Raw genomic sequence first — 11,036 nt, 5'->3', positions numbered from 1 at the left:
CCCGACCCCGAGCACAGCGGCGCCGCCCCTGAGGAGAGAGCGGGGGCTGCCCCCGAGCTGCTGCAGAGCACAGGTGAGTGCAGAGTGAGGGAGGAAATGACACTGCCTCTCTGAAGACACTGGCACAGGTTGCCCAGGGAGGCTGTGCCCCCGCCCCCCTGGCAGTGTTAGCCCTGGCAGTGTTCACAGCCAGGTTGGCTAAAGCCTTGAGCAACCTGCTCTGGTGGGAGGTGTCCCTGCCCAGGGCAGGGGTTGGGACTATATGATCTCTAAGCTCCATTCCAACCCCTTAACACACTCTGAACCTGTGAATCCCCGGGTGGTGCTGTCCATGGGCAGAACCAGTCACTGCAGCCAAGGCTGACAGCTGCTTTTGTGTTGCTAATGTTGGAGTGATTCACCAAGGTTCACGTTCCAGATGTTTTATTTCAGTTTCCATTTACTGCCCAGTGGGGTATTTCCACTGGGGTACCCCAGTGGGTGTTTCCCATTGGGGTGTGTGAGCTTCCATTTGCTGCTTCAGTGAACATATGGTGCAGTAGCAGAGGAGTTAACTTCATACAACTGCTGAAAGCAGAGAGAAAAAGTGGATGTATCAGCAATGACAAATACTTCAGGTGCCTTTTGTACTGGTAGATACACAGGTATTCTGCTTCAGCCTTGCCAGAGTTTTCTTATTTTTGTAAATTATTCCAGTTTATTGACTTAATTATGGTATTTTGAATTAATCCTAATAATATGACTTCCCTCTTTGAATAACCTTAATCCTCTAGGGAAATCGTTGAATAACCTCCAGAAGAGAAGGAAAAAAAACCTCATACCAAAACCCCTTTTGTCTAGGGAAAACCTTAACTGCTTATTTTAGAGAAATTCCTGAAAAATTGATTATAAGTTAATTGCATTCAATAAAAAGCCATAAAATACCTTCACAGCTGAACTGTTTTCCCCTTTGCTTTTTTTCCTTGAGCATCTGGCAGACTTTCTATATGACATTGCTTGATGCCAGTTTTAATGGTGTGGAAATATACCCATCACTCCTGGACTGAGCTGAGTGTCTGTGGTGCTTTACAACATGACTTAGACATAGGAGATAAAATTGTGGAAGATAAAATCCACAGAGGTCAGGGGAACTGAGACCTTCAGCCTGAGCATGGCTCTCCCTGTGGCTGTTGGATGTTGTGGCTCTGTGCCACTGGAGAAGGGAAATGTTCCCCTTGAGCTTCACAGAAGCAATTCTGTTTCTTTAGGAGAAAAATGGAAGTGGATATTCTGTATTTAAACAGGAATGTTTAACTTTTTGTCTTCCTGTTCTCCATAACTTCATTGTCACATGTAAGTGTAGCCCAACAAAAAATTTGTTTCTGTCTTGTTTTTTTTCACTTGGCAACCTAAGAAATGTTAAATCACGTCATCTTATTGCCAGAGACTTCAAGTACAACTCTGGAGCATATTTGGCACTGTAACTCCAAAAGTGAAGGCATTGATTCAGTAACAAAGATGCTATTTTTACCCAGAACCTCTGTTGAAATGATCTTTGTAATAAGAGAGACTAAACTATTGCATTTCTAGGACTCCCTTTGTTTTCTCAGTCTGCTGAAAAACTGTTACCTTGAAAAATGTGGTTTATGCTACTTAATGTCATCACTTACTCTAGTTTGAGAGAACTTGCTTGGGGCAGTTTTGCCAAAGTTTGTTTTAAAGCAGGGGAGGTGTGTGGTGGGGGGACGGGGAAAATATTGGGTCTGTAAATGCCAAATTGGGAGACAGAGCATTTTGCACCAGCAGCCCCAGGAATCCCTTTGGCTCCCTCTGACAATAATGCTTTTTCCCTCCACTTTTATTCTAGCATCCTCTCAACACTTAACACAGAAAAAAAGTTCAGTTGCAACACCAGAAAGTACTGTTCAAAGAACAGGTAAATCCTCACTGGGAAAAGCAGAATAGAGGTGAACTAAACCCTTTATTTTTGGGACTGAAAATTCATACTCACTAATGTGATCACTAACATGTTGGGCAGTTTGGGCGTTGGGTGGGGTTTTTGTTCCTCCTTGTGCTTTTGGGATTGCTTTTCTGTGCTAAATATATTGTGCTTTAGAAGTCTTCAAAGCCTTGTGGGAGATTCAGTATGGGATCAAGTAAAACATGACAAAATCACCCAGGAAGGCTTTAGCTATTTAGGGATAAACCAGAGGGACTGGATTTGTTACCACATCTTGTGTTTGAGCGTTGCAGTTCTGTTCAGAGCTAGTAAGAGTTCTACTTTTATACCCTTCTGAACATATTTCCCAAAGCCATGCTGGGAGTATGAGTTTCAGGTCTGTCATCCCTTTTTTCTGTTCAGCTTTTAATGACCCCTCAGCAGTGTTCCAGGCTGGAGCCCTAGCAGATGAGTTTTTGGGGCTGCCACCTATTATCAATGGTGTTTCATCATCAATTCCATCACGGTTTATATAAGCCATCTCTTAAGTTGAGTAGGAAAAATGGATAACTGGCCTTGCTTATGGGAAATGCCACTCTCCATCCATTTCCCATCTCTAGCCTGATTAGGAGGAGAGTTTTCAGAAAGTAAAAGTTGTAGTAAATTGTTTCCTTTGAACTGCCACTATAGCAAAGGTGCCTCGTACTCCCCGTTGGTTCACATCTGACCCATTGCCCCATGCTGCTATGCCTGTACTGGGGAGTTCCTGCTGGGGGGAAGCACTGATGAAATAGCCAGTTTTTGCCATTGGTTGTCCTCCCTGTTCAAATTCGGGTTGGAAGAAATGTAACTCTTTTCTTACCTTGCTTAGTCTGTTCTCCTTTGCTCCCAAGACATGTTGTTCCCAGACAGTGCTATATGCCTTTACACTGAAGAGTCTGATGTGCCAACACTGCAAATTTACCATAAGAGAACAGATTTTTTTCAAACCTTTTTTACACCTTGTTCCTTGTGCTCACTCTAGCAGACTTTGGGTCCTAAATTGATCCCAAAGGCAAAGCCTCAGTTTGTGCCCCACTGCCCTCGAGGCTGGGATTGAGCTGGAGCACACTGGGAGTTAATCCATGATTTTGCAATGGTAATCCTTAAATCTGTGGCAGTTTCTCATGAGAGAGGCTGTGTTTAGGTAAAAATCCTCCCTCTCAACAAAGAGTCTGGTGGATATGGGGAGAATTAAAAGATGGACAGTAAAAAGACTTGAGATTTTAGATGGCTGAAAAGGAGAGCTGTTTGCTGAGCTGAGGACTCCAAAGGAAACCTGACCTGTGTGTGTAAAATCACCATGAGAGAGAGAGAAGGCAGGTCAGGCTTCTCTTTGCATCATCTCCCCTGAGATTGTTTCCAATTCTGTCCAAGTGTAATTGGGCTTCAGAAATTTATCTTCCTCTGCATTAGAAGATATTGCTGTGAAAGGTGGTTGGGTTAAGGCAAAACTGACATGAATGGTAGAGCCAGATGGGTATTTTTAAGTTTAAAACTAATAAAACATAGAACTTTTAGAAGAAATAAACTGTCTAAAATGGAAGTTAACAAAGGGAGAAGACTGCAGCTCTTGTCAGGGAGTTTCTCTGCAGTTTTCTCCTGTGGGGTTTTAACTTCTCCCTGCTGTAGCCAGAGCAGCTGCAGTCAGACCGAGCCCTGTGTGGTATTTGGTGTGTTAGTTTGAATTATTCTTCAGACCTAGTACCTGATAGAAAACTGTGAGCTAGCCATGCCTTGTCAGCAGGTATGTACTGCTACAGCAGAATTTAAAACTATCTTTTTCTCTTGTAGAACTTGAGACAAATGCTGCAGTAGTTGCTGGTCAAAGGTAAGGAGATAGTTTGTGTGGATTCAGAGTAGATGTAGCTTTCCTGGGAGGAAGTATCTTTCTCTTTGCTTCAATTGCTCAACTTCTGCTACTGCTTTTCATTTTCTTGGCCATACCCTTTCTGTCCTGCTAAGAAATGAGGCCAGTTGAATGTTCCAAGCCATTGCTGAAATGCAGAATGTAAGGTGACTTTTTCCCAAATCTGTCTTTGTGCTTTGGACAATGTTTCCTCTCATCCCTTCAGGCTGGATGTTTCATGCCCTGGGAGGGTCTTGCTGGTTCCACTGTTTGATATTTTCTGAAAACAAATCAAAACTAACCCCCCAAAGCCTGAAGCTTAGCTGTCATGTGCATTTCTGTTTTCCTAAAGGAAGTCTTTCAGAAGTTTGTTTTCCTTCTGCCTTCCTAGTTGTTTTCTCCAGTTTTCCTCTGTTTTCTTGTTGACACTTTGCTGAAACCTGATAGGAAAACCAGGTAGAAGCTTCATGTTGTCCTGATTCAGACAAAATGCTTGTGTTGTGTCAGAAGAAAATAGGGTTTCCAAGATCTACTTCTGCAAGACTCTTAGCCACACCAGGCTCTGACACCCAGTCTGTAGTGACAGACCTCAGGGAGGTTTTGGCTAACTGTGCTGGCACAGCTGGACAGGCTTCAGGTGCCAAGGCAGTGCAATGACCCTCTAAGCCAGGGCAAGAGGTGCAACTCTTTGAAGGGTTCCTCAGGAGATGAGGCCGTGTCTTCCTTTGTAGTGCAGGGAGTGCAGTACACTTCCTCAGATCAGGAATTACTCTGAATGGAATATTTAAATATATTTATCCTTGTGTGGATTTAGCATCTTTTAAATTGTGTCCAAGATAGCTGAAATTTCACAGCAAGTTTCTTTCAGGGTAGGATTTTCCTAAAAAGCTGAAGGTGGGACCTTGGCAGTTGAGCAGATTCTCCAAATGAAGTGTCCTTGTGTGACCACCTCCAGACTCACTGTCACATCAAATTATTGCAGGGTCATTTCTCTTTGGGTTTTTCTGCCTGTAGCTTTTCTGAGCAAGACAGGAAAAGAAGGAAGGTTTGCAGGCAAATTGTGAGTCTGGCAATGGTTATTACTACAGGCAACCTTGGGCTCCTGGAGTTAGACACCATACACAGGTAACTCCTAGAGTTACACACAAACCTCGATAGAATCATAGGAGGTTTGGGTTTGAAGGGACCTTGAAGCTCATGCCATGAGCAGGGACACCTTCCACTAGCCCAGGTTGCTCCAAGCCCCATCCAACCTGGCCTGGAACACTCCCAGGGGTGGGACAGCTACAGCTTCTCTGGGCAACCTGTGCCAGTGCCTCTCTGCCCTCACAGGGAAGAATTCCCTAATACCTAATCTAAACCTACTCTCAGTTTAAAGCCATTAAAAAACCTTAGAGGAACCTACAAACCGACAAAGCACTAGAGATATTTGCACTTGCACCAACTTGATTTCCTCCTGTAAAAAGAGGGGAGTGATGTGTTGGTTCCTATGAAACAATCCCAGCTGGGGATGTAGTCACTGCCCCTGTATCTGTTACCTGCATTAGCTGAACCTGGACTTGCTTCCCTCTGGGTGTCCTCAGAAGTAGGTGACTGCTGCTTCAACCACCCCAGTTCCATGGGAGAAGAGCAGTTTGAGACCTGTTTGGGGGATTCAGTTTATAGATTGCCTCTGATACTGCCTTATGGGGAAATAGATTTCAGTATTCATTTTGATCTGAGACAGCCCACATACCTCCATGGTCTCTGCTGTGTGTGTGTCTGCTCGACAATGTTGTCTCTCCTTCCTCTGACAAACTGTGTTTCATGGCAGATATCTGTTATTTAACCCTACAAGTTTGTATAGCAGTTTTTCCCCCCAAAGCAGGACTTCCCTGCGTGGTGACACTGCAGTGGGGCCTGTGTCACACACAGGTACACCCTGGGCTGTGTGTTCACCCTGGTCTGACTCAGGCAGCCTCTCCTGAAATCCTGCAAGTACTGCCCAAAGGGCCTGACATGAGCTTTACCATAATCAGCATTTATTTGGGTAATTCCTTACCTTTTGAATTCACAGGAGAGAAGTTTAGCTTCATCTTCTGAAACTGCCTAGTCATCAGAAATTGTCTGGCATTAATGCATTGAGGAGAAAACAGCCAAAGCTCAGTGTGAGTTCACAGGGTTTTGAGTGATAAAATAAAGGAGTTAAATTACAAAATGTAGCTCCATTTATTGTCTCAGTGGCAAGAAACACAGATTTCCACAGTACCTGAAATTACTACTTTTTCTAGCAGAAGAAGCTTTCTGTTACCAAAAGAAAGTATTTTAACTTCAAGCTTTAAAGCTTGAAGAAAGTTTTAAATACACCTTAAGCTTTTTCAGTACATGGAGAACTGACTTGGCTCAATGGAGTGAGTTTTTTTAGCTGGCATACTCCCTGAACAGTTCCTAATTGCTCCTGATGTTCATCTGCAATTTCAACTCTGTATCCCCACACTGCAACAGTCTCTAATGTAACCTGTTTGCTTTTCCTAGACTTCAGTAATGGTGGCACCAGTGGAAAGCAGAGCAGACAATTTGTAATGCATCTAATTTCTTGGTCTTCTAATGTTGAAAATATTCTCTTTGAGGACTTCTCAATTCTGTATCCTCTGATAATTTTTAATAGAAATGGACTATACTCTGGCTTACTCAGGTCATTCTTCATCTGATAGACCTTCTGGTATCTCTAGCGTTTCATATCTTCAGTGCTCATAGTCCGGAACTGGGGCCTGTGTGGGGCCATCCTCCAGCTTGTCTGACTTGCTTAGGAAAGCATAATCCTTCTTACACTTCATCAGAAATATTTTGTCCCACTTTATTAGTCATGAGACAAAAGAGAATTGTGAAAAGTCTAAAACTCCAAACAGAAGAAATTCAAGAGCAGAGGATTCTGCTGCTTCACAGGAAGCTGTAGAGAATGGGCAGCGCAAGAGATCCTCCAGACCTGCCTCTGCGTCCGGCACGGCAAAAGGTAACATGCACAGCCATCCTTTCTGTGGAGAGGGCAGGGCATAACCTGCTCCCCCAGCCATTGCCCTTGCAGTGCTGCCTCATAACTCTGGTTTGCAGCTGGTCCACGTTGGGGGCTTTAACTCTAGTCCCAAGGACTTAGCCCCAGGTTGGTGTGGAAGCATTTACTGACATCTGCACTCGCAGTAAATCCTGGGGGGATTCCCCTCTGTTACACTGGTGGAACTTGTGTCCTGCAGCACTTAGCACCATAGTGCTCAGCACCTTGCCTAGCTGAAGTTGAATTCAGAAATGTGTTGCCATGAAAGGACTGTGCTCAGCTCAAAAAGTGACGTTTTCCTGACGCCCGAAAGACACGAGACTTAAGTCTTCCTGGTGCACAGTCAGCTCTTGCCAAGTCAAATGCTGTGCTTCAGGCATGCTCCCCGTGCTGCTGGGGTGGCAGCTGCAGCATCAGGGAGTGCTGTGTGCTAGCACAGAGCCTCAGCTCTTCTTTCCAAGAACTCCTGAGATCCCAAAGCTGTTAAGACACAGCATTAGCAGGTGCTGCCAGGTTGCAGTCTTTACCAGTTATGCAGCATTTGTGTGATGTGCATGGTCCAGTGCCAGGCTGAAGCTAACTCTGTCAGCTCCTTGTGTTTAAGGGTCAGAAAATGGACCAAAGTTATGCCAGAGGGTAGAGAGAGACCGTCAAGAGGCAACACTCGACCAATATATTGCAGATAATATACAGAACAAGGAGGTGTTAATATAAAATTACTATAAAAGAAGTCAAGTTGAATTCAGCAACCATTTTCCACACTGGAGATACTAAAGTGCAATGGTGAGAATTTGTGGTGTAAGAGTTTCAGAGAAGCCTTTCAGCTCTATGTCATTGTGCAATGACTTCCAAAGATTACCCAGGGCATCTCTACGTTCTGCACCTCTGTGGCTGCTGAATTTAATTGTGTTTACTTGTTGTGGCAGGATTGTGCAGAGGAATCTAAGTCTGTATTGTAAAAATAAATTCTTTGGTGATTGTGGAGTTTAAAAACTGTGAAGCCAATGTAAAATCCCTTTGGTGACACCTGCCTGAGGTTGGGGGGGATCTGAGGTGTGTGACCTGCCCCACATTCTGATCTGGATAAACCTAAAGATGACAACCAGTGGCACATCAAATTCTGAAAATGTGGGAACATGGAAGTGCATCTGATTTAAATAATACCAGAGCTCCTGTAGGGGTTTGTGCTGCCTGTGGACTTCATTTACCTCTGGAAATAAAACCATTGTTTTTCAGACATGCACCTGAAACTGCCAGAGTGGGGTGGGGGATTTGCTAAGATCTGCTGCAGCTCACTGCACGGTCCCTGGGCTGTGACTGCCTTATCTCCAGGCACACAGCCACCAGCTGGGCAGAGAATGAGCCAGCCCAGGGGACAGGCTGGAGCTTAGTGAGGTGACTGCAGGGGTGTAGCCTGCTCTGCCACTTGTGCCTCCTCTGTTGTCCATTTTGGTCAGTGAATCAGAGCTGAGTGAGTCTGGTTTGGGTGCTCCTGGCCTCCTCCTGGACATCTCTTACGTTTTCTGTGTCCCGAGACAGCCCTGATTCCAGGGAATGTGGGGCTGGGAGGAGTTACCTCTTGAGACAGAGGCTGATTGAATCATTACAAAAACAGCAGTGAGAAAAAATACAGCAGGGAGAGAGAAGCAAACTTGGACCAGCTGGAGTAGGAACTCCTTTGCTAAGGAAGGAGGAGGCAGAAGGGTCACTGTGAGAGAAGAGAACATGCAGAGAGTCAGTCCTTGTCCATGTGTCCGTGTCACACTCTGGCAGGCAAGTTCAGGGAGGTGCTGGTCATGCTCCCAGGGAACTGCTGGTGCTCCCAAGGGACTGGGACAGGGACTTGAGTACTGCTGAGCTGTTCCTTCTCCCAGACATGGAGCCCTGAGCAGCAGCAGGGGTGGCGACAGCTGGTGCTGAAGCTGCTTCGGAGTCAGCCTTGCTGTTGGAGGGGCTCTGGGGCTGGAGTTGTGCCTGTAGAGATGTTTCACTTGTGAAAATGGGTTCTCTTTGGTATTTTCCCTTTTTTGGAGTACTTTGCCAGCAAGGGCTGTTTCAGCATTTACTGTAGCTCTGAGTTTGTTAAATTTTGAGATGCTGATTGTTTTTTCTCATGCAATGTGTGACAGCCATGGAATTGTATTGCTGCTGCTCCAGTCTTAGATGGGCTTGGAAATTCTTTCCCTTTTAACTCTTAAAATACACCCAGCTGCAATAGCTTTTGGAAAACATTGTAAAGAGCCAAAGAGACATTGCCAACATTTAACATCACATTTTGAAAAAAGTCTAAAGATGCAAATGCCCTTGGTCCTTACTCTTTTTGTGTTTTGAAATGGAAACTTAGTGCCTTGGTAAGTGCACTGGACATGTCACCTGCTGTCCCCGTGGCTCTGCAGGTGTTGCTGTTTGTGTCTCGCTGCATTAGCTGTTCTGTGACTCAGTGTGCACTGAAGAGACTTGTTTTCTAATGACTTTCCAAGAACTCAAACAACTAGGTTGTAAACTTGCGTGGCAGACTCCAAACACCTGCCCTAGTTGTTGGATGGCACATCTCGCGGTGCCCGGGGCTGACGGCCACGGCCGGTGCCCGAGGCTCTGCTTCCCTCTGGGACTGGCCCAGCAGAGCTGTGGCACGTGGGGAACTGAACTCAAGGAACAGTAAAAAGTTTGTCTCTTCTTTTAAAGGCTGTTAGGAGTTGCTAAATGCCAGAGCCAGCAGTGATGCCCCGGGGCAGCACGGGGTGACAGGGTGACAGGTGATGCAGCTGAACTCAGTCCTGGTGCTGGGGAATTCCTGCTCTCCAGAGCTTTGCACTCTGATGTGAGTTTGGAAAAGTAACAGGGCAATCTGTGCCCCTCTGGGGAATGGCTTACCGACTCCGTATCCATGCTTGTTTTCTTCTCTTGATTTCAGAAACGAGTGCCAGTGCAATGCAGTCAAAAAGAAGAAAATCCAAGTAAATTACTGCATGGAAACATGAGACTTGTAAATGAGTGTGAATTTACCAATAGCAATTTTGAGCTGTGATTTTTCTTTTTTTTTTTAAATAAAATTCTGTACAGTAAGTCATTTTAATATTATACTGTTCCCAAGCAATGATTTTTTTTTTCTAAAAAACAGATAAATAGCTATAAAAACTGGGTTCTTGTAAAACCCTCTGGGCTTACCGAGCGAAGCCCGGGGCTAGCACATTAGGGTAACGTGTTTGTATGAAATGGAAGGGGAGGGAAGACAATTGTAAATTTATTTGTTTCCACTTTTCATAAACAAATTAGAATCCAGAGTTGTCATTTTTAGGTATGAAAATAATGTATTGTGCTGTTGTTTAAGTACTGTATGTGAATAGCAGAGGGTTTATAAACAAACCCCACCTTGTTTGGAAATGTACATAATTTTATTATATAGTAGATCTGATGTATTTGTTGTAGAAATGGACCAGTGAAACAAGAAATAAATCTAAAGGTTTGTATAATGTGGATTCCCTCATGCTCCAAATAAATGTTATTGTCCTATATGTTGGGCTGGATTATTATTAGCAGCAGCAGCAGCGTTCCAAACGGGAGGATTGAAGGGATTATTTAGAGCTCTGTGCCTGCAAGCTCCTTATATGGAGCTTTAGAAAGGAATTTGTTCAGCCACAAACAAATGAAGCGACGCAGCTGTTCCTGCGAAGCGAAGGACGTGGGGAAGGCCGCGCTGCCTGCGGGATCTGCGCGGGGCGAGGAGTGCCCAGCAAGGGCTGCCAGGCCAGGAGCAGGGCAAGGCCCGTGCCCTGCTGGGGGATCCTCCAGCCACGGCTCCCCGGAGAGCTCTGCTGGCAGCTTGGGATGTGCTGCATGGAAAGCAGGGCAGGCTCGGTGTGTCGGGAGCTGTGGCATTGGCTGTGGCGTTCATGAGTTATGTCACTATCTCTGAGTATACATTACTCACCTAGATTGCACTGATGCTGGGTTAAATGTTAACGTGGTTGTAGTACATACAGGAACTGTGTTCATGTAACATGGGCGACCCCAACAGTGGCTCTACACAGAAATGAATTAATAATCACAAGTGAAAATTAGTTTTGTTTTGCTATTTAAAGACACTCTGAAGGTGACTATAACTTCCCTGACATAGAATCCAGCTGTACAACTAACATCTCATTTACATATTGTACAAAATGAGAAAGGAATATCACTTATTTATTCCTTATTCAATC

General features: G+C 44.8%; 1 protein-coding gene across 1 annotated transcript; it reads left to right on the top strand.

Annotated features, from left to right (window-relative positions):
- Positions 1–1,846: 1,846 nt before the first annotated feature.
- On the top strand, positions 1,847–10,135 carry LOC103808874 (nuclear receptor coactivator 6-like; the record flags this gene model as incomplete). Its single annotated transcript, XM_009081684.1, has 4 exons — positions 1,847–1,915; positions 3,752–3,788; positions 6,650–6,798; positions 9,752–10,135. Coding segments are annotated over 4 exons (302 nt in total), but the record flags the coding sequence as incomplete, so codon positions are not given.
- Between the last annotated feature and the right edge of the window lie 901 nt (positions 10,136–11,036).

Source organism: Acanthisitta chloris, unplaced genomic scaffold (genome assembly GCF_000695815.1).
Source record: "Acanthisitta chloris isolate BGI_N310 unplaced genomic scaffold, ASM69581v1 scaffold19610, whole genome shotgun sequence".
Classification (NCBI taxonomy): domain Eukaryota; kingdom Metazoa; phylum Chordata; class Aves; order Passeriformes; family Acanthisittidae; genus Acanthisitta; species Acanthisitta chloris.
The sequence above is the reverse complement of the archived record's forward strand: the minus strand, read 5'-3'. Positions and strand labels throughout refer to the sequence as shown.